At 45.0% G+C, this 23853-nt stretch overlaps 1 protein-coding gene and 1 long non-coding RNA gene across 3 annotated transcripts in view; one reads left to right on the top strand and one right to left on the bottom strand.

The window, feature by feature from the left end:
• Window positions 1–23853, top strand: part of ACO1 (aconitase 1) — a 59577-nt gene that overhangs the window by 5621 nt on the left and 30103 nt on the right. Inside the window, exons 2-4 of the mRNA XM_084799736.1 lie at window positions 11879–11997; window positions 12787–12955; window positions 15839–15976. Coding sequence (XP_084655862.1) covers window positions 11901–11997; window positions 12787–12955; window positions 15839–15976 — 404 coding nt within the window. The 5' untranslated portion in view covers window positions 11879–11900. The remainder of the gene's footprint in view (window positions 1–11878; window positions 11998–12786; window positions 12956–15838; window positions 15977–23853) is intronic.
• Window positions 345–23608, bottom strand: LOC311607733. 2 transcript variants are annotated; one of them, XR_014782718.1, is made up of 4 exons: window positions 21953–23608; window positions 21564–21707; window positions 5100–5217; window positions 345–1240 (listed from the first exon to the last, which is right to left on the bottom strand). It is a non-coding gene; the product is annotated as an uncharacterized lncRNA (long non-coding RNA). The 2 variants fall into 2 exon arrangements; XR_014782719.1 differs by lacking the exons at window positions 345–1240; window positions 5100–5217 and adding an exon at window positions 9968–11358.

The raw sequence follows: 23853 nt of genomic DNA on the forward strand, positions 1-23853 counted from the left end.
CTTACTTGTTCTTTCTGGGCTCTGGGCTGGCTGGTTCAACTCAGCTGTTCTGGCTCTAACTCCTCTCCCAGCTGATTTATTCAATCTGGCTTCTCTTCGGGCCCCTAGCTGCTCTGCTTGGCCTCAAGCTAACTCCAGCAGTCGGCTCTAATCTCCTGCCTCCTTCTCATTCTCTGGCTCATTCAGTCTTCACCTGAGTTCTCCCTCCCCCCTCCCCTCTCTCTCTGCAACCTGTCTCTATATTACTGTCCTAGTTAAACTATCTTCTCTCCTCTCTCCTCTCTCCTCCCTCCTCCCTCCTCCCTCCTCCCTCCTCCCTCCCTCTCCTCTGCATTGCCCCTTAAACAGCGTCCCTTCCCTCGCTCTTCTCCTGAGAGTTGGGCATATCCTATTCTGTCAAATCTTTTCTGCCGCTCAAACGTCACTTTCAAACATGGGCGCTTCCTTCTACAAACTACCTTTATTCCCTTCATTGTTTGAGATTAAAGGCGTGTACCACCATGCCTAGACCTAAGCTTTTCTTTACTTGAAACTTGTTCTATACCAGGCTGGCCTTGAACTCAGATCTGCTGGCCTCTGTCTCCAGAACTGAAGGCGTTGTTGGTGTTCCAGCCAGATCACAGAGACCTAAGAAGGTCTTTTGACCTCTTGCCAGAGCAGCCATGTTCTGAATCAAAATTCCTCTACAGTGTACTCCTTTGAGTTTAAGCTAAAAATTGTACACAGTTTAAGTTTCACAATAGAAACAGTTATCAGTCCCACAAACTTAACAGTTCACGTGTCCTTACGAAGGTCCGCTCAGCCATTGATGTGATGATCCTCTGCCATAACTGCAGTCCTGGTTGTCTGTCCTTCACCAACAGTACACTTCTGCATCAAGGTTTCCCGGTCTGCCAGCCGGATGGGCTATCTGCCCCTCCGCAGCTGGCTTGTTCAGCTGTCTCCAGGGATAGGCTTTCTTCATCTCTTCCTTGAGTAGTGCCTTTCATTTGGAAGCCGCTCTCTGTCTCTCCCTCTCTTTTCCAAAATAGGGTTTCTCTGTGTAGCCTTGGCTGTCCTGGACTTGCTCTGTAGACCAAAGACCAGGCTGGCCTCGAACTCACAGAGATCTATCTGCCTGCCTCTGCCTCCCGAGTGCTGGGATTAAGCGCGTGCGCCACTGCTGCACCCAGCTTGGGGAGCTTCTCTTATTGAGATCGGATCTTTGTCGATTTTGATGCAACCCATAGTCTTTCATCACCTATGGAAACATATGTTGGATATTCCCTCCTTAGTCCAAAGAGGCACAGATACCAAGATTTAATGTCACTCCATTACTTGTCACATCTTTTACCTAAAGAGTGGGAGTCACGTGTGTAATCCATTCCGCATGTGATTTACTGAGCTGGAGGTTACTGCCTAAAAGTCTGAGGGATTGCATTTGCCATTGCAGTCCCTATGTCAACACTTCTGCCTCTGGCTTCAGAGTAGCCACCCCCTCGCTGTGATGATGCCCCTGGGCAAAGAGACAGGGAAGCCGTTGAGATGGGGTTATATAGTGAGCTTCTGGGAACTCCTTTGCATAAGTGTCCTCTCTGAGTCCACACAGTTCTGAGGCCCTGAGTAGAGACCGCTTTGGGCCTCCAAAACCTGGTGAATGCCAAGGTAAAAGTGGCCCTGTGAGGTCCCTGGAGGCTGCACATACAGACTTTTGTGGTGATGTCCTTTGTCATTTTTAAACTTAAGTCGCAAGTTCATCACCACATAAATTCAAGGGCTTGAGGAAACCATTCAGCTTTTAAAAGTCTCAGCTGGCCCTGCTATGTAATGCGTCCCCTCTGCTTTTTCTCAAAACTCACATGTAAGCCAGGTATGCTGGCACATAGGCCTCAAATTCTAGCATTTGGGACGCTGAGGCAAAAGGATCAAGAGTGGAAGGCCAGCTTGGGTTATGCTCCAAGGAAGTCACAAAAAACAGCACACACACATTCACACACTGACACACATTTATATACACACACATTCACACGGTGACACACATTCACACACTGACACACATTTATATACACACACATTCACACACTGACACACTTTTACACACCAACACACATACATTTATACACACTGACACACACATTTACACACTGACACACATACATTTGTACACATTAACACACACATTCATACCCTGACACACATTTATACACTGACACACATACATTCACACACACATTCACACACTGACACACATTCACACACTGACACACATACATTCACACACACATTCACACACAGCCACACATACATTTTTACACACATTCTCATACTGACACACATTCACATACCAACACACATTTACATACTGACACACATTTATCTACACATGCACACACTGACACACACATTCACACATTGACACACACACACACACACAACTTAGCTGCAGAAGAGCTTAGTTGGAGTATCTGGGCAACACTCGCTAAGCCCACTAATGACCATAAGAAACCTCAGGGAGAAGACCCACATACCCAGGGGAATTGAGGGTAGTCTTCCCCAGCAGAGCAGAGAGTGAGGCAGGCTGGTCTAGACCCTGAGCTCTGCCTCAGCACCTCTGCTCTGTGGAGAAGTGTCCTGTGTCCCCAGGGTGGCTGTTTTTCCTAGATGACTCCAGGGTTTATAAATGCTGAAACACAGCAACATTTTGGGAAGCTGTTTTTATTAGCCCCAGTGATACTAAAAGTAAAAAATGAGTCTTCTGTGGTCTTGCTTTACTTCAACTAACTTAAAATGAGTTAATGCTTTGTTTTCAAGATCTGGATATGGACACTGCTCCCTCCAAGATTGGGAAGCCTGCAAAGAGGAGAGAACTTGTCCCTGCCCCCCCCCAAATCCTGACTATTTTGCAGAGCTTATGCACATCTGTTAAGTGAGACAGGATCATTTCTTTGTTGTCCCAAGGATTCCCAGTGTCACTTAGTAATGCACTTCAGAGAAACAGGGGTTAGGTTAGAAACAGGAAGTAGCCATATCTTAATTATAATCTAATATTTTCTTGCTGAGCTCATGTTTCATCAAATGTTTGTGCTGAAAGCCTATGATTTAAGCCAGGTAGACAGCCAGGAATGTGTAGCTGTCTTTACCAAAGCCCCCCAGTGGCTGAAAAGCCTCACTTAGCCTCTCAGCTTGCAGATCACTGATGCCTTCAATCTCTGCTGCGTTGGTGGCTTCAGTGAGGGAGCTTTGATCCCCTGACCTTCCTTCCCGTTGGCTCTGAACCGCCTGATGCCCTTGTGCTGCTTTACCAAAGAGCAGGTCCCCACACACATTCTGTTTGTATACTGGTTTACCTGTTTAATCTGTGTGTACTGGCTGATAAGGGCAGGAGCTTAGTCTCTGTCTCTTTGCTGGTGTCTCCCTGGGACCTGCACAGTTCCTGATACGTATCAGATACTGTAAGTATCCACTGAGTGCACAAGTCAGGAAATTGTTTTTCCTTAAAGAGGACTCTTTAGACCACTGTCCAGCCTTACCTTAGACCTGCAGTCGCATTGTGTACATGGGACAGTGACGCACAGAAATGTTCGGTGCGTAAGTGAAAACTAATTTTTAACATCCATATAAAAATCTAGAAAGATATGGCCTAATATAGTCATATAGTTATCTGGGATAGGACAGAAGACTGAAAGGAAATAGACCAATAAATAACTTGTAAATTTGCCAAGAAGAGACAGCCTGGTGGCCAGGCCTTCTGAGAGGGGTGCTTTCAGCTCCCTGGCAGCCTTGTGCCTAGCATATAATTGGTGTTCAACAAAAAATGTGCTGCTGAAAGGAGACAACTTTATTGGGTTTGGTTGGTTGGTTGTTGGGGGGGCATTGTTCTGGTTTTTTGTTTGTTTGTTTGTTTGTTTTGGTTTTCTGTTTGTTTGTTTTGTTTTGAGTCAAGGTCTCACTATGTAACTCTGGCTGTCCTGGAACTCACTGTGTAGATTTGGTTGGTCTTGAACTCATACGGATCCACCTGCCTCTGCCTCCTGAGTTCTGGGATTAAAGGTATGCACCACTACACCCAGAAATTTTTTAAAGGGGTGTGTGTGTGTGTGTGTGTGTGTGTGTGTGTGTGTGTGTGTGTGTATGTGTGTGTGTGTGTTGGTGTGCAGTGCCTACAGAGGTTGGAAACAGGCGTGAGATCATCTGGAGCTGAAGTTACATGTGGCTGTGAGATGTGAGTCCTGGGAATCAAATTCAGAGCCTCTGGAAGAGCAGTAAGTGCTCTTAACCACTGGGCCATCTGGCCTGCCTCAGACCTGGTGTCATAGAGTCATTGCTTTCCCCAAGACTTTGTCTATGCTTTCCCAAAATAGATAATTGTACTGGAGTCTCTTTCCAAGGTATTTAGTTACAAATGTCATAAACAAGACCCTAGCTTTTAGTTATAAGTTAAGAGGTTTTCATTTGGTCTAAATCACTTTTATAAATAGCTGAAAGGATCAGAATTGCCCTGTCTCTGAGGAAATAAATCCATTTCCCACATACACCCACAGCATGCAGAACAGCGAAGCCTTTGTTAGAAGGCCCTGTGGATGAGCTGAGGGCAAGCCATGGTGATTTTGCCTTCCTGGAGGCATCTGACCTCAGTGTTTATGCTTACATAGACATCCTTAGAAAAAAATTTTAACGTAAAAGTTGTTTATAAGTAGCATAATGTTTAGACACTTAACAGCAGTTTAGGAATAGGACGAATTGATTTTTCTTTAAATAGAAAAAGAAAGAAAGAATGAAAGAATGAGAGAGAAAAAAAAAGAATAGTTGTCTTTCCAGTGAACTAAAGTAAACCTTAAACATGTGGTGGCTGAGTTTGGAGCTGTGAACATTCAGGCTGTATACATTTAGAATGAACTCTGAAAAAGGAGGCCACCTAGCAAGAAATGCCAAGGAAGTCTCTGTCTGTTTATGACATAGACTTTATAAATCTGCACCCTGCTCTTGTTTTCTCTGGGTGTCCCAAGTGAGCAGTCCTGAGGGTGTGCTGTCTGTGCTTCAGAGCCCAGAGGGGTGACTCCTGCCCCATCAGGCTTGAGCAGAGCATGCAGTTCCCAAGAAGCCCCGAATTCGGCACTCACCCCACTTGTAATGGGGTTCTGTTAGCAGGACCACTCCTCCGCTTCTTCCTCCGAGGGTACGAGGGCAGTGTTGACTGTAGGGCCAGTTGAGCATCAGGTAGCTTGTCAGGGTTCAACTCTGATAGTGAGATGTAACATAGGCCTAGTTAGTCTGTAGGCTGGAGTCACAGGGAGAAGATGCCGCCTTTTTTTTTTTCCCACCCTGATCATTGGCAGTCAACTGATGTATCACCTGTTACAAACACATATGCCTTTGCTGAACAAAAAACAGCATGTGCCCTTAGGTACTGATGCTGCTGTGTAGGATATGTCTCGGCATGCTTTTCAAGCAAGAGTGATGGTTTGGCATCCATCCATAGGCACTACCCAAGTCTTTCTCATACAACCCTCCAGTTAGATTGCTGCTTGGATAGGGGAGTTTAGCCTGGAGCCATACAGAGCAAAGCACCTTCTTTTCTTGCTGCTGGATTAAGAGAGGCTCTTGTTTTGCAAGCGCGCAACACATTTTCGAGCCCCGTTTATGTAAGGGGAAATCTCACAGAGTCTGAGCCCAGACTCAGAGCAAGGGCTGTCCCGTCCTCTCTGGGGTTACAGACCTGACTCTCAGCCACATTTGTATCCCACTTACTTTCCTTGGGGATGAGAGCGTGCGGTCACCCACCAGAGGCCATCTCAGTTTGTCACTCAGTTTGACCCTACTGGCAGACAAGCAGTTTCCAAAAGAAATTCGCACACATAACAAACAGACAGATAGGAAATATTCAACTTCTTTAGCTGTTAAAGAACTGTAAAGATTGTTGTTTTTTTTTAATCTCTCAAAACTTGACAAAATATAAGAGCAAATTGTCTTGCCTTGTCTGTGCACCTCCATTCACTCTGCCTAGAAGGACCATTACACTAACACAGCCTTTCCTGAGTGCTTGGGGGGCGGGAGGGAAACACAGGCATACAAATCCTTTCACTTAGCTGTCCTGCTTCCAGAAACTGACAGCCAACGATTTATTAAGTGGATTACAGGCCTGCTAAACCTCTGTGTACAAAGGTGCAGCCTCGTTTGGTGATGTTTGCAAACAGCCCAGGTCAAGGTTTGCTTAGGGTGTGATGAAAGTTAAGGTCATGCTAGATGTATGTGCGCAAGTGAAGGCCCCAGACCTGGCAAGTATCCCACCCTGAGGCCATTGGGCAGTTACCAGCAAGACTGAGGAGCCCAGACTCAGAACCTTACCCGCATGGTATCTCTACCTCAGATTGGCTATTTGTACCTGAAACTTAGGGGTGTGTGTGTGTGTGTGTGTGTGTGTGTGTGTGTGTGTGTGTGTTTGGTTGGTTTTTGGTTTTTTTTTTTTTTTTGGTTTCCTCTAAAAAAGAAAAATCAGTGTTTGTATTCTCTACTCTACTGTGCAGGTACAGTGAACGGTTTCCCACCCAGTGCAGGTGTCTCTTAGTGCTTTCACTTGACTAAATGGCCAGAGGCGAGGGTTCCACAGCCCCAAGAATTCAGCTAAGCTTCCAAGGAGGGCAGGCTTTAAATGATTGCTTTAGCATCACTCTTTAAGACAGCATGGCGCAGTCTTTCTTTCTTTCTTTCTTATTTTTCTTTTCTCCTTTGTATGTGTTTGCTTTTCCTCTCGCCTCTAATACAGCCACATTCTGTGAAACAGAAAGGGCAGCAGCCTAAAACATACGTCAGTGGATAGCGACTCTTTCCATTTCCCCAGCAGAAGAAGCTAGAATAAAGTGCTGGCCTCTTCCCCAAATCCACAGTTCCCGCTCTGGGTCCATTCCAGTCTACAGTGTTATTAGATGCAGATTAGATAGAGAAAACAGACCAGAGGCTGGGGCAAAGCCACAAGGGAGAGAAGCACAGAGAGAAGAAAGCCGGGGCCTCTGTTTGCTCGAAAGTAGCCGATTGTTGGCTCTCTTGGACAGAGCCGCAGGTCTTGGAGGAGCTTTGGAGCTGGTAGAACTATAGCAGTACTCATGAGGTAGGCGTAGGTTACAGTCTGACCAGGGAAGGCATTGACCATGCCTGGAGTCTGTGCTAGATCTGGACCTGTTCCCAATCCAGAAGTCTGTCCCCTCACTTCCTCATTGAAACGTGGTCCTTTGGGGATTTCCTGTGGACTTACTAAACCTCTGAGACCTCCTGTAAGGACACTTGCACCGAGAGTGGCAATGTGGACGGGGCCTTGGAGTGCCCCTGGATTGAGTCCTCCGGGTTTATGAAGAGTGACTATTTCCCAACTGCCAAGCAGAACCAGTTTTTAGTTGCTGTAACACAGCTCCTATTGTTTTTGACCTGTGGCTCAGTAAAGATGGGCAGGGACATGTGATAAGACATGGCTCAGAATAGTGCTAGAGGAAAGAATAATTCCACCATTCACTACTGAGCTAGCTGGTCCTTGGAGGGTTCTGCAGCTGTCTTCAGCCGGAGGCAGGTGGGTAGCCTGGCTGGGCCAGCATCACTTTCACAGCCAGAGTCCTTATACCCACCACGTGGTCCAGCAACAGGAACAGCCAGAGTTCAAACCTCATTCTGTCTCCTCCTAGGATAAATACATTGTAGCATCCCTCGGAGCTGCTGTTTCCACAGCTGTGAAATGGCATTGATGATGAGCTCCATTGAGGGAGCTCTCGACAGCACTGCAGAGGACAGGATGAGGGGTGACTTCCACATCTCTCCCTCCTGATCCCTCTGTGATTGAGGGAGCTTTACGTGGCCTTCGGTATAGGTGTAGAACAAGGCACCCAAATACTTACTAATGTCAATATGAAGAAATGTATTTTCCAGTAAAAATTTGATATATATGTGTTAATTGTAATTATGTATAATTTTGATATGTATTAAAGAAAAAGGCAAGTTTACACACCAATGGGATGAGTGCACTTGTGTTGTTTTATATGAAGAATTAAATCCTGGCTGAATATTTGATACTGCAGGATTAGAGTTGATTGGTATCCTGATCCAGTGCTGAGAATGCTGCTTCATATAAATATATAGTACAAAGTGGCAAATTTGTATTTCAGAAACTAATAGAAACTCTATTGAAATCCCAATCCAAAATTCATGTAATGGTTTTTTAAAATGAAACTCAAGTTAGCAATCAAATTGCACTTAAGACAAAAGACAAACATTTGAATACAGTGTAACCCAAAGATAAACTAATCTGATACTTACAGGAATGTCAGTAAGAAATATTAAAAGTCTTTGTTTTCCATAATTAAATCACTGTGTTTCTGTAAGAACAGAAAACTTTGACTGCAGTTCATAACCTATAGTAGTCTTAAATCTGAGTTGGGTAACATTGTCAGGTGTTGAACGGCATGTGCAACGCACGTGTGTGTGTTCAAAGCCAGGGCTGCAGAGAAGTCACTCAGGGCAGTGTGGGTGAAGACTGCCAGAAACATCTCAGCATCATTACTCGTTTGATTTTGAGTTGATTTCTCGTAGTTGCATCATATTTTTCCTAGCCCACCCAGGTACGGTCACATGACCCCATACAGAGTTGCAACCCACTGTTTGAGAAGCTGAGGCCCTCAGCTTGGTGCCTACTCACTGAGCAGGAAGTGCTTCCTTTCTCCTCTGATGTCCACAAGTAGAGTTTGCTTCACGGCTGTAACCTTCTTAGAGTTACCAGCTGCCTAAGGAGAGGGAGGCAGGGAGGACTCTCCATACAAGCCAGTTTCTGCAGAAGCCATATTGGCCACTGCATCCATCCTAAGATACGACCTGGCTTTGAAGGATGGTTGGAAAAGCAGGAATCATATGAGGACTAGTGTTAGGCCCGGGGTGTCTAAGAGCAAAGCACATCTTGAGCTACAGGCAGGTAGGGATTGGGGGAGGAGACTGAGAATGGCCCATAGCTTTTAAATCTCAAAGCTTTCCCTCAGTGACATATTTTCTCCAGCAAGGCCACACATGCTAAAACTACCCAAACAGTCCCACCAACTGGGGACCAAGAATTCAAGCATCTAAGCCCCTGGGAGGGGGGGCGGGGGGAGGGAGGGGGGGACAGTCTCACTCACACCACCACATCAGTCAGATTAGCCACAAGGCAAGTCTGTGGGGGCATCTTCTCGATTAATACTTGATGCGAGGGTCCAGGCTGCTGTGAGTGGTGCCATGCCTGGGCAGGTGGTCCTGGGGTGTACAAAAGAGCAGGCTGAGCGAGCCATGGGGAGCAAGCTGGCAAGCAGTGTTCCTCTGTGTCCTCCGCTTTGCTTCCTTCTGTCAGGTTCCTTCTCTGACCTCCCTCAGTAATGGTTTGCGACCCCAGAGTTGGAAGAGGAAATAAATTATTTCCTTCCCCCCAAGTTGGGTTTGGTCAACGTTTTGTCACAGCAACAAAACACTCAGTGTGAGACAGTGTGCTGTGGCCCTGCTGGACTCAGTGTGCTGTGGCCCTGCTGGACTCAGTGTGCCTGGCCCTGCTGGACTCAGTGTGCTGTGGCCCTGCTGGGCTGGCAACTTGAAGTGCTTCTCCCCAAGACTACATAGGCTGTAGCCGGGCGTGGTAACACACGCCTTTAATCCCAGCACTCAGGAGGCAGAGGCAGGCGGATCGCTGTGAGTTCGAGGCCAGTGCTACACAGAGAGACCCTGTCTCAAAAAACCAAAAAAAAAAAAAAAAAAAAAAGAGACTACGTAGTCCGGCTGAGTTAAGCGCTTCAGAACAGAAGTGTTTCGGATTTTACATTATACCTGGACAGGGTGGCACATAGCTGTAATCCCAACACCAAGGGGCAAACACAGGATTACTGGCATAAGTACATAGTGAGTAACGGGCAAGCCAGGGCTACATAGTGAGACCCTGCGTCAAAATATTCTTTCAGATTATTTTGGCTTTTGAAGTATTTGCTTGTGCACAATTCGATCTCTCAGTTGATAAAATGAGTTCTGCATATGAAATTCATCTGTTTATGCGTCATATGCCCGTCACACGCATAGCCCAAAGTTAATCTTGTACACTGTTTATTTGCACACCTGTTTCAGTTGTGGCCAGTTGCATGAGTTTAATTATGAAATCTTGCATTTATGTCATCCTCTCAATAGGCAAAACATTACGCCTTCTCAGTCATTTTAAATTTAAGATTTTTGGTTTGGCACAGTAGTTTTGTACTGCACTTTGGATAGATACACAGATAGCTATTTCTCTTAAGATTTGTAACAGTTTTTTTTTTTTTTAAGAAACCTTTAGTACTCAGTTTGAAGTGTAAATGCTAGTAAAAGAGGCATAAAACCCAAGCCTTCCTCCTGAGCCAACCAGTCACAAAAGGGACTCCTGTGTCCTCTGTGAAGAGTTATGCCATCTATCTAGAGACTTTTCCTCAAAAACATTTCTATCCTGTACAATAATGTCGTCCTGGCATGTTGATCACTCTATAGTTGTATTGACTACCTAAATAATAATTTACTCATCTAAACCCTGAGATTAAGCAGAGGGGAAGTGCTAACCATTATTTAAATTTAAAATATTGGGGAGAAGCCGGAGCGGTGGCTTAGGGCTTAAGAGTACTTGGTATTCTTGGGGAGGACCTAGATTTGGTGCCCAGCACCTACATGGCAGCTCATAAATGCCCTTAACCCCAGTTGCAGGAGATCAGACACCTGCTCTAGTACCAGATACACACAGGGCACATACACTCATATATGCAACCAAATATTCATACACATAAAATAAAAGTAAATAAAAATATTGGGGAATAGATTGAAGGGTAAGTCCCACTTCAGTGTGTTTTTCTCTCAATTGTGTTGTTACATGAAAGCACTTTTTATGTGTGTGGTGGACCTAAAGATAGTGTCTTCCTGAGCTAGGGTGGCTGTCCCCTGCAAGCATATGTGGGGAGTTGGAGGAAAAGCAGGACAGGGGGAGAGAGGGCAGATGGGCTCATGGACACAGCGCACTGTTTACCATCAGACGCCAAGGCAAATCAGGGAGATGTCCAACTGTCATATTAAAGTTTGCTAAAAGTGCTGCAGAGATTTTAGAAATAGAAACACATAGACCAGTCTCAAAAAGCAGGCTCTTGGTCCCTACTTCCACAGCTGAAGCGAGGCACAGCTTCACCAATGGTGATGGCAGAGGCAGAGAGATCACAAGATTGCTACAGATGCGTAAGCTCATCTCTGTGGCCCCCTGCCTCCTGCCAAAAGATGCGTCCAGCTTCGAGGTCTGCTCATATAACCAAGGTCTTCTGTGAGATGGCATCTTCTGTTTCCTCTTTTTCGACATAAAGTTTGTGGGAAAATGTTGGAAGGCTGTAGGAACAAGATGCAAAGTTCGTGGGCTGTTTGCTGTTTTGAGAAGCTAATGCTGGCTTTCAGACGTGGTAGTTTTACAAGAAACACATTTGGGCTGGGCATGGTGGCGCACCCCGGTAATCCCCAGCACTCAGAGGGGCAGAGGCAGGAGAATCGCTATGAGTTCGAGGCCAGCCTGGTCTACAAAGCAAATCCAGGACAGCCAGGGCTTCACAGAGAAACCCTGTCTCAAAAAAAGAAAGAAAGAAGGAAGGAAACACAATTGTTTGAGACTGTTACTTTTGTGTTGATTTAAGCCTTATCCCACCTACCATTTTGAAAAGTTAATCTGTGATTTATATATGTAAATGTGTGCCATAATTTTGCCAAAGGGCCCAGCTTCCAAAATAAAAATTAAATTAACTTCTATTTTAAATTTTAATTTTTATTAATTCCTTGAGAATTTCATACATAGCTAAAGTATATTTTGGTTATATTCACTCTCCACTTAGTCCCTCCCAATTATTTTGTTTTTCAGGGACACTTGACTGTCAATAATCATGAAGAACCCATTTGCACACCTTGCTGAGCCCTTGGACCCTGCACAACCAGGAAAGAGATTCTTCAATTTGAAAAAGTTAGAGGACTCAAGATACGGTGGGTGCATTGCTCTGTGGTGCAATTGTTCTGCTAGCAGCTGGTTTCACGTTTACACAGTTGATTATGCAATTGTTTGGCCTTTAGGAGATTTGGAAGGCTACATGCACAGACTCACGAATACTTTCCCAAATACACATCTTACTGTCTTTCCTAGTTCATAGGAGTCACTTTCACATATTTCAAGATAGAATTTTTACTTTGCAAATAAAATAGATTTTTTTAAACAAATTATTGTTTTTATATGCAGCGACCATGCTATATTGTGTCCAGGGGTCTAATTGTAAATGTGTCATGTTCTCATTTGTTGAGCATTAGTTTCTTAAGAAATATTTATTCTGTGTATCTATAAAAATATGTATCGCTTGCAACATACCACACAGTGAAGAGGCTAGGCTGATGGTGAACTGTGGTGAGTTAATGGGAACTTTTCTTTCTGTTACAGGAATTCAAAAAAAACTAACCACTTAACATAAATAAATTAATTTTTTACCCTAGTCTCTGCATATTTTCAACTAATGCATGCCTCCTAAATCCACTCACTATACGTAGTTTTCACCACATATACATTTTAAACTTGTCAGTCACATTGCCCCCTTTCCCTATTAGAAGAATAATCCAATGTCGTGTATCAATTTATCTAAAGAGTGCCCTCAAAGAGCGCTCTAAACAAAAGGTACCCTGTGGTTTGTGTGTTGGTTTTTGGTTTTGTGGTTTGGTTTTTTTTTGTTTTGTTTTGTTTTTTTGGTTTTGTTTTTGTTTATTAATGTTTTCTACCTTTACTCCTAGGTCGTTTACCGTTTTCTATCAGAGTTCTCCTGGAGGCGGCCGTCCGGAATTGTGATGAGTTTTTGGTGAAGAAAAACGACATCGAAAATATCCTAGATTGGAGCGTCATGCAACATAAGAACATAGAAGTGCCATTTAAGCCGGCCCGCGTCATCCTGCAAGACTTTACGTGAGAGCCAGTTTACTTCCCCTCTGCCTGCTTTGTCAGCCTCTCGAGAAAGTTCTCACTTTAAAAGAAACGCTTTGTCTCCTAGTAACCGGGAGTTAAAGGAAAAGGAAGATTCTCTTAGCCCTGGAACAAGAGAAATGCTGCTGTGTCTGTAGCAGCCACTTACACCCCTAGCCACTGGCAAGGGTACATCGGGAAGGGTGGAAGAGAGCATGCGCGGGGCTGTGCGGTCTACAGAGCCGGGGCCATTGCTGGCCGCTGTGCCTGCTGCACACTGTTGCGCTGGCTGAGGAGAGACTTCCTGAGGCCAGGCGCCCGCTGCTGCTCCTGAAATCCGTGCTGCCGCCCGTTGAGGCACAATTCCTCAGGCCCATCTTCCCATTTTGCAGTGAGGTTTCTCCGTTCTTTCGGTGGACCCAGGTTCTTTTTGTAGTAGAAAAATCAGCAGATTTTACATTTTGAAGATAATAGACTTAATTCGAATAAGTCTGATTAACAGCTCGTTTCTTCTGAATTCTAACTAACGACTTTTTAAAAATTGTGTGTGATCCTCGTATTCAGCACATTGTTTCATCAGCGGGTAACGCCCATTGAGCGTATTACTCCCTTACCGCCTGCTCGCCCTTCCTCCCCACCCCGCCCCCTCCTGTGGTCCCTGTTGCTCTCCTAGACAGCTTCATATGTGCTTTCATGTGCGATACATTTACATAAAATTTAGGGACCACAAATGAGGGAAAGCGTACATCTGTCTTTCCGATTGCCGTGGTTTCCTCTACACATTATCCCCGGTGCACTCCTTTTCCTGCACACGGCTAACTCTTGGGGTTACGTGTACTACTTTCAAGCTAACAACACCCGCACTGTCACACTGTGTGTGCTGTAATACTGTTTTGTTTTTTTTGTTTTTTTATCCACTATTCTTCCTTAGACTTCTAGTCGGTTGCAGAACTTAGCTGCTGAGGCAGGGCTGCAGTGAACACTGATGCGCAGTGTCTCTGCGATGTGTTGACTTGGAGCCTTCGGGCAAGAACCCAAGAGTGGTATTGTGTGGAACATCTAAAACCTAAGCTCTTTAAGCACTCCCTGTACTGACTGCTCACTGTGGCTGGACCGATGTCCACTCCCACCCACTCTGTGTGCTTTTGTTCCCTTTGGCCCCCGTCCTCAATAAGTGTTGATGATTTTCTTACTGACTTCCGTTCTGACTGGGGTGAAATGGAATCCCCAACGTAATTTCAACTTGCTTTTCTTTGTTGGCTAGTGAGGAATTTAAGCTTTTTGAGACCTCTGCATATTCTAGATGTTTGGTCTCTGTCCGCTGTATCGCTAGCAAAGATTGTCTCCCACTGTGTTGGCTGCCCTTTCACTTGATTTCATTTTGCGTGCAGAAGCCTTTTCATTTTATGAGGTCTTGTTTGTCAGCCGACGGTCTTATTTCCTGGGTAGACTGAAATCCTACAGAGAAACCCCTTGCCCACACTTATGTCTTAAAGGTTTCCCCCACTTTTCTTCTGATAGTTTTAGAACTCCAGGTCTAATGTTAGGCAGTTGGTCCATTTGAGGTTGGTGTCTGTGCAGGTGAGTGAGGGTCTTCTCTTTACATGTAGATAGCCAGTTTTCCCTGCATCATTTGTCTTTTCTCTGGTGTAAAGCAGCATTTTCCCCAAATCTGGGGGACAGTACTGTGTAAATTTATATCTGGATTACCTATCCTATTTTATTGATCTATATGTCTGTTTCTGTGCGAGTCCCATCCCTGGTGGTGGTGGTCATAGTTACTATTACCCTGCAATATAACTTGAGATCAAGAATGATGAAACCTCCAGTATTACTGTATTTTTCCGACCATAAGATACACTTTTCTCCCCAAAAGTTGCAGGGGGGGTAGGGTGCGCCTTATGGTCCAGTTGCTGTTCTTACTGTTCTTCTTGTTTTACTGCTCTAAGAACTGGGGGTGTCTTATAGTCTGAAAAATACGGTATTCATTTTGCTCAGTGTGATGGTTAGTGTCGTCTCCAGGGCCTCTGAAAATGTCAGTGGTGGATTATCTCAATCACATTAATTGACGTGGGGAGAACTGTCTTAATTGTGGGTAGGGCCATTCCCTAGGCCAGGGCCCCCAGACTGTCTGAGTGGAGTGCTGTGGGAGAGCCAGGCATTGCTGTGCATGTGAGCAGCTGCTTCAGGCTTCTGCCTTGGCTCCACCGTGAAGGGCGGGGTTACACCACAGTGACCCGCTTCTCCCTAAATGAGTGTTGTGTGTTATCATTTATCACAGCAACGAGAAAAGAAGCTAAGATGCCTGGGCTACTTTGACAGCCTAGGGTCTTTGTGCGCCTATGTGGATTTTAACGTGGTGTTTTTCTATTTCTATAAAGAATAGCATTATTTTGATGCAGATTGCACTGAGTCTGCAGATGATTTGGTAATATAGCTACTTTTACAACATTGATTCTTCTGTGAATATGGAAGCCTATCCATCTCCTGGCGTTTTCAGATTCTTTCTTTGGTATTTTGAAGTTTTCACTGTAGAGACCTGTCACTTCTTTGGTATCTGATTTCCAAGATATGCACTCGTTTGAGTCTAGTCAAAAGTTGAAGGGTTGCTCTGGAAAGCTGTCACTCTAGTCGGGGCTCTTGTGTCAGCATTCCCACAGTTTCTTGTGTCCAAGTTAATTTGTCAGTGGAGTTCTAGAAGGAGATTACTCTCACTTCCCACCCGTGTGACTTCTGCCCAAGGAAATATGCTTAGGCACTTCACTTTCCTACGTCTCCTGTGGTTAGCTCCTCTGAGGAGACTCCCTTGTCCGTCCTAACATTGGCCAGCGTGCAGAATGCAGCCCCTCGCACGGCTGTTTTATGCCTGCGTCTTTCTTTCCTTAGGGGCGTGCCTGCTGTGGTTGATTTCGCAGCCATGCGCGACGCCGTGAAGAAGTTGGGAGGAAACCCAGAGAAAATCAACCCGGTCTGTCCCGCCGACCTTGTGATTGATCATTCCATCCAGGTGGATTTCAACAGAAGGTGAGGAGCGGCAGGAGGGATTCTTTGGTTTTCTGCTTTGTGAAAAATAATAGAATACATACATATCTTTAAAAATATGTGTCTGTGTTGGGCTGATGATGGCTCGGCAGGTTGGGGTTCCTGCTGCCAAAGCCTGAGGGCCTGAGTACGTCCATCCTTGTGACATGCACGGTAGAAGGAGAGGACCAACTCCTATGAGTCATCCTCGGACCTACTCATGAGGGCCAGGGCACACGCATGCACACAAACCCACATGCATACAAATAAGTAAATGTCAGAGGGGTTTTAGTGTGTGTGTGAATTTAAGAATATCTTTAAAGGTGTGGCCGGGAAATTGACTTCCAGTGACTGCTATGGAGAAATGGATTGTGTTAACCCTGTTATTGCTTGCCTGTTTGCTTTGGTTAAGCGTGGGTCTGTGGCTTGAATCTAGCTTGAAGTCTGATTCCAAACACACATGTTCATTTTGCTGGGGAGAGCTTATCAGTGCATGTCAGAGCATGTCTCACTTTAGAAGAGTTGGGGTGGCTTTCACCCACCTCAGCTTTCTTTTAGTTCTACCACAGCTCACTGTTGTGTAGCTCACTACCTGTGCCTGACCATGATGCCTACATTTGCTTTACCCTTCATCTCTTCTGCTTGGGGTACATCCTCACCCCAGCCTCTCCTGCCAATGACTGTCCTGTCTTTCACAAGCAGCTTAAAATTCAGCCTGTGCTGTGCTCATCTTGAGAGATTCGTTATCTAGAGTCCGTGGGAGCGAGTTGTCCCTTGAGGCGCCTTGTTTACTGGACTGGAGCTGTGCATGCAATAGACACTTAACATAACTAAAGCCAGCGACCTTGAAACTATCCCTAGGTTAAAGGAGAAGCTAAGTTAACATGACTGAGATACGTCTATGTGGGGTGCCTCCTGTTCATCTCTCTCTACCCTTGACATCCAGGGTGTGGACACTCAAATGCCTTCACAAAGAAGTTGAACATATGACTTTATAGTTGCAAACTAGCCAATTAACGCTGACCTCTTAATAAACATCCAAAAAAGGGAATACTTCTTAAGCAAAATATCGGTAGAATTTATAAAGGTAACTATGGGGTTTCGTGTTTAGAAGTCAAGCAGTGATACTCAGTCTAACTGGGCTGTTTATTTTAATGAACTTTCCGTCTTCATTCCCAGTCTCCAAAAACTTTTGCTCAGATTGGGAGCATGGGAGTGAGTCTTCGGGCTAGGTGGCGTCCAGTAGTGAAATTACTGTTCATTTCCAGTCTGTCATGGTGCACTAGAAGGCTTAGAGGCCTAGAGGGCGGAGCTGTGCTGCAGGAGAATCCAGGAAGTGCATGTGGTGTATTCTGCACACAAAGAACACCTGAACATGTTAAACTGGAGAAAAAAGAAGCTAGTCGCTTCTGCCCTTTGAGTCAGAATGGTGTCAACAGGCAGGGAAAAAAATAAGAGGAAACGCTATTTTTTGTTCTTTTCTCCAAAAGACAAGAGTTTATACCATCAAACCATGAACATTCTTATGCAAAGATAGGCATAAAACTCAACTATTGTTGTATAAAAAAATAACTCAAGGATCTCAGTGGCAGTCAGCAGTGAGAATTTTTTTCTCACGTGTTTGCTGGTTTGTTGGATGGCGAGCTGACCCTGGTGAGTGGTTAGGCAGCACGTGCCTCGTGTGGCAGTGGCTGGGCTGTGTGGCAGCGCTGAAGTATGGGGCAGCTGTGATATACCCTTCCCCCTTGTGTGTCTACGGCTAACGAAGAAGCCGTTAGCTGGTGAGCTGGCGGGAGGGGCCTAAACCACAAACTATCTCTTAGAGTTCACTCAGCAGTTTCCGAGCCACTTCTGCTCCTAACAATCACGATCGGGTGATATGGGTCAGTCGTGACCAGGGTAGAAAACACAGTCCAGCTATTATAGTTAGGTTATTGACCATTGGTTTGCACATAAGGAAGCAGTCATAGTAAGGAGGCTGGCGTATGACAGAGGTATGACTGCGTAACAGATATCTCTAACTGGAGAAGGTATTTTTCCCCCACATTCTGTTAAGTATTTAGTAGGGGTAGCACTTTGTGTTTTAGTTATAATTCAAGTTAACTGAATATATACAGTAATTTTAATTATAAGGAAATAGTCATTTTGGATGTGTCAAATGTCTTGACTAAATTTAGAATAAAAGAAAGAAAATAAGAGGGAAGTTTATAGATACAGTGACTTCAAAGATAATAAAAAATAAATTATTTGCAACAAATCTGGTAAAGGTTATATCTTAATATGTTAAGAACTATGTAACCTCTTGGGAGGCAGAATCAGGCTGAGTTCTAAGAGTTCCAGACCAGCCAGGGCTGTCGGGTTAGACTATGTCTCAAAAGCAAAAAAGAAAAGAAAATGAAGGGGGCTGGAGAGATGGCTCAGAGATTAAGAGCACTGTCTGTTCTCCCAAACATCCTGAGTACAATTCCCAGCAACCACATGCTGGCTCACAACCATTTATAATGAGATCTGGTGCCCTCTTCCGGCATACAGGCTCACATTCGGGCAGAATACTGTACAAATAGTAAATAAACCTTTTTTTTTTTAATGTGAGAGGTGAACAGTATGAAAAACCTTTTCAGCTTTGCAAGTAAAAAAAAGGCGGGGGGACGTAAAATAAGTGTTTCTAATACCATTTTCCCTTAGCAATATAATTAAGATTAAACCTTAATTATCAAAGTGTCGTGAGGGAAACATTTATGTGCATTGCTAATTGCACTGTAATTGAAAATGATGAAAGCCTCATGTAGTAAGACCTTAGAAACTTCTGTGTCTTGGGGCTGGAGAGATGGCTCAGCTGTTAAGAGCTCATACTAAGTTTAGTTTCCAGCACTTAACACTGGGAGGCTCACACTAGCAGTAACTCTAGCTCTGGGGCTCTGATACCCTTCTTTGGTTTCTAGAAACACCTGTACTCAAATTCACCTGCAAGCCCACAGACACACAACTAAAAATGAAATTAATCTTTCTTTTTTTTTTTAAGGACATTTCAGTGTCCTTTGTCCTGAGGTTTCTGCATTCAAGGATACTTCTAACTAATACTGGAAATTTAGAAAAAGCTTTGTGGCCAGTGTACCGGCTAGTTTTATGTCAGCTTAACACACAGCTAGAGCCACCAGAGAGGAGGGAGCCTCAGTTGAGAGCGCGCTTCTATAACATGTGCCTGTAGGCATGCCTGTGGGGCATCTTCTCAATTAGTGGTTGATGTGGGAGGGCCCAACCCCTTGTGGGTGGGGCCAGTCCTTGGCGAATGCAGGCTGAGCAAGCCATAGGGGCAAGCCAATAAACAGCACCCTCCATGGTCTCGGCATCAGCTCCCGCCTCCAGGTTCCTGCCCTGTTTGAGTTCCTGTCTTGACGTCCCTTGGTGATAGACTGTCACCTAGAAGTGTAACCAGAGTAAACTCTTCCTCCCCAAGTTGCCTCAGTCATGGTGTCTCATCACAGCAATAGTGCCCTGACTAAGGTAGCCAGCAATTAACGTTTTACTGTAAAGGTCCCTTCTAGATGTCCCACAGAGGAGAATAATGTATGAAATTGTGGTCTAACCTGCGGCGGATTATTTGGTTTCCCACAGTTGTGTTTCTGGCTAATGTTTGCAATGTGCTCACATTGTGGCTCAGTATGCCAGAACTGAAGGTGCACGCAGGAGGGAGTGCAGCCACATCCGGGCTTTGTGACTCTCAGGAGAGCTGCCAGGCTGCTAAACAGCCACCTCTGCGATCTTACCTGGTTTTTATTTTTGCAACAAAAACTATTTGGTCATTTTAGTGGTCATTCAAAATTACACACACACACACACACACACACACACACACACACACACACACAAATATACAAAAAGAAGAGAAGATTCAAAGGGAAACAAAATCAATCCTGCACTGGAGATATAAGTGGGTTCCTAATCATCCTCTAGTTAATACTGAAATATTTAAACCAGATAAATTCAACGTGAAGAGAAATACGGCCCGTCTCCTGAACTGACAAACCTTGGACAGACAGACTGACTTCTCACCTTCTCCTTTCCCTTAGACAGACAGACTGACTTCTCCTCACTTTTCCCCTGGCCCCAGAACCATCCTTAGGTGTTGTTTCTCTCCCATGCCTCATCTAAATGACATGAGCACTGCTCAGTGATTGTGACTTGGAAAAAAGAAGTTAAAATACAGCCAAAATGTTACCCCACTTAAGTAAGCATTTTCTGAAGTGCTACCTCAAAGTCACCTCACAAAGTCATAGCTACTTCACCTCAAAGCAGGCCAACCTGTGGGTCATGACCCCTTTGGGGGTTGACCAACCCTTTCAAAGGGGTCACATATCACATAAACTGCACATCAGATATTTACGTAACAGTAGCAAAATTACAGTTATGAAGTAGCAACGAAATAATTTTATGGTTCGGACTCAGCACAACATGAGGAACGTAAAATGCGCGGTTGGGTGTTGCATACAGATTTTAGTCTAGTACACACACATATTAGAGTGTTGCTGTTAGAAACACTCTTCCATTGTGGTATTTTTTAAAAAACCATTTTTAGGTTGATTTATTTGTTTGGGGTGTGGATGGCATGCACATGTAGGTTGGAGGCCACGTCACCCGTGAGAGTAACTGCTTTCTTTTCACCACTCGGACTTAAGGGATGGAACTTAGATTGTCAGCTTGATGGCACATTCCTTTACTCACTGAGCCAGGCCACCAGCCCCCGTTGTGGTCGGCTGGTTGGCTCCTTTAGTGTGGTTTTTGCTGTTTTATCGCTCTTGAGTTTCGGTTTTGGAGGCTGACCTGATCTTTCCCTTACCTTTTGAAGCGATCACATGGGATATGCACCGGCTGTTACGGAAGTGTGTGGGCTTACTCCCAGCTCCGCTCTGGAAATGAGCTGGGAAAACTGGGTAAAGGTGTCAGTGCAGCACATCTCTAGTCACTCGGAGCCCTTTGTCTGGTTTGAATATAGTTTTGCTCCCATAATCCCTAGCAGCTCAGGTCCTAACTACCATGTTGTTGTCATATGTCCTGTCCTGTATTTATCTCAGAAGTACCCCTGGTTTCCCCCCCAAGAGTTACAGGACCGTTTATGACTAGGTTTCATGAGTATGAAAGCTATTTTCTCTGAAAATATTGCTGGTGAATTCCTAGGCTCTATTCCATGAAAGTCTCAGAAACAACAAATGTGGGTTTATATTGTGTAACTAAGGGGATTATTATCCCTTCTCTTTATGAAGCCGTTCACGGTCAGAGACCTCCTTAGTTCTCTAGACTGGAGCCAGGCCTGTTGACACATTTGTAGTCCTAGTACCTTGAACCCTGAGACAGGAGCATGAGGAGCTTGAGGCCAGCCTGTCTACACGAAACCCTGTCTCAGAGAGCAAAAGAAAGAAAAAAGCTCACTGGATGGGATTAAATTAGGACAGCTTTGAGTGGTGATAAAATAAATACAATTTAAAATTTTTTGCATTCTAGGTCTGTTTGTTCATTTTAGTAGCCGTAACAGCAAGGCTAATTGGGCCACGCTTAGCACAGTGTGGTCTCGTTTTCAGGGTTAAGTTTTTACCTGAAATTGCTGTAGCTTGGAGCAGCCCGAGCATTTCTGGTTTCTGGCCATTTTGTGAGCATGTTTGTGATCATTTTGCCCAACGCATTCTCAGGCAGGCATTCCCATCCGTTTCCCTGTTTCAGCTCCAACAGCCTCCTCATGCTGGAAGTCAAGAAAACAAAGAGTAATGACTAGACTCCAGAGTGCCCCCGTGTCACACAGGAGGTGACATCAGTCGCCCAGTGACTCAGCGTCGCACCTGAACTGGTAGAAATATGGTTGGCGGTCCCGTCTCTGGTGTCTCAGTTTTGTTTTCTTTTTAAAATAAGTTTAACAGACCTGTGCTGTACCCGTTTTTATTCAATAAGCTAGTAAATTTCAAAGAGAAAGTTTAATGAGTATATTACCTTAGTGCAGTTGCTCAGTGTGGTCACCCCTGAGAAGGAGCAGACAGCCTGACTTGGGAGCCAGAAGGCTCTGCAGAGGGCCACGTGATCAGGGTCCTGACACACACATACGGGGGGGGGGGGGGGGGGAGCCGGGAGGCCACCCTAACAGAGGACAGAGTGCAGAGTCATGACAGCTGTCATGTGACAACCCTGAGAGCCGCACCAGAGAGTGTGAAGTGTCTGGTAAAGCAAGATTCAGGTTAGGCTGGAGGACTTGGCTTTTTGAAACAAAGGATTTATAGCTTACTGGAATATGGCAAGCTGCTAACGACCTGCGTACGAAGCAAGCTCAGGACCAGGGATGCTCTGGAGGGGAGTTTGATGAACCGAGACCAGCTGGGGGCTATGCTTGGGACAAATACTTTGGTAGTCGTAGACACTAAATAGAAAGAGAGGGCAATGTTAGGTGAGGTGTGGACAGGTGGAGAGAGCTATGTGGCAGAGAAGGCGGCCCTTAGGGTTTCCCTTCGATGCAGATACCCCAGGGCCTGGAGAGACGGGCAGGAACAGAGAGCTGGAGCCCTCAGGACAGCAGGGAGCCTAGCAATGAGAGGTGGCTGCATGCGTCCCAGGATCTGCGGATGCAGGTGCCCGCACTGGAGTCCTGCCTTGTCCTGCTCCAGCCTGGCCTCCTTTCTCCATGTCTTTCTTTGCTTTTCTCTAACATGTAAATACCCAGGGGTTCATTTTCTCAGTAGGATCAATAAAAGGTTTTTTTTCCTACAAAGTTCAGAAGTAAATATTTCAGTCTTTGCTAGCCATGTGCTATCTGCCATATAACCCATCCCTAGTCTTAGAACAAAATCCTACTTTAAGGATGAAGCATGTACAAGTATTGAGCTGAATTCAGCCCTGGAGCTTGAGTTTATAGACCCCTGCTCTACTCTGTCTCAGAAATGGATTCCATTAAAACAACCAATAATTATTTGGGAGAATCTTCACATCACAGTGCAGGGAGGGGGGGTCAATGCATTCACTAAGTGTATTTTGGAGAGTTAAGTAATACATGCTGGCTGGTTTTGTCTGTAAGAACACGGCTCTCACTTCAAAAGGAATATGGTACTTTGTTCTGATCCAAGTATGAGTTCTCTGGCCTAGGAGTGCAGACCCAGGTCCTCCCAGAGGCATGCTGCACTGCAGACGTGGTTACATTGACTCCTTCTTGAGCCCATGCCCATGTTGTATGCATTGGCGGGGACACCAGATAGGCCGAACTGCTGCTAATGATCATAGATGCTGTCCAACGGGCTTAGATTTCTGAGTGGTGGAAGCTAGTGGTCTGTTAAAAACTTAATACACTTCAAAGGCTTTTCCTCAAAGAGTGTTAGGTTAGAAGCAGATGGGAAATGCATAGCTGTTAAAGAAACTAATGATAGTTTTGGGTCTGCACCATTTCAACTCCCCCCAATCAGAAGGTTCCGAGCAGCCAATCAGTGTGCAGAGTCTCAATATTGAGGTGGCTTTTTCAGAGAACATTAGAACATTAGTTCATATCTTCTTCTCAAAGCACGTCTTTCTAATTTTGCCTGACTGGCTCCCTTCATCCTTCAGCCTGGATTGATGTCCTTTCCTTCTGGAAGCTTCGCTGGTCTGAGTTCATAGCCCCCTCTGCACATTCCTGTGACACCCAGTATTGCATGTCCAGAGTTAATAATAACATTTCATTACTGCTTGGCTTCTCTTTCCTGCCAGGCCCTGAGCTCCAGTGAGCAGTGAAAATGCAGCCTTTGCCTTCCCGGTAGTTAATTTGTAAGTGAAGGGAAAGGCTGAGTATGAAATGGAGACTCCAGTAACGATCAGACTTGGATTAAGATGATAGTTCATAGTTGATCAGTCATTAGACCATGACAAGTCAGCTA

The sequence above is a fragment of the Acomys minous genome, assembly GCF_964271855.1.
Source record: "Acomys minous genome assembly, chromosome: 1".
Classification (NCBI taxonomy): domain Eukaryota; kingdom Metazoa; phylum Chordata; class Mammalia; order Rodentia; family Muridae; genus Acomys; species Acomys minous.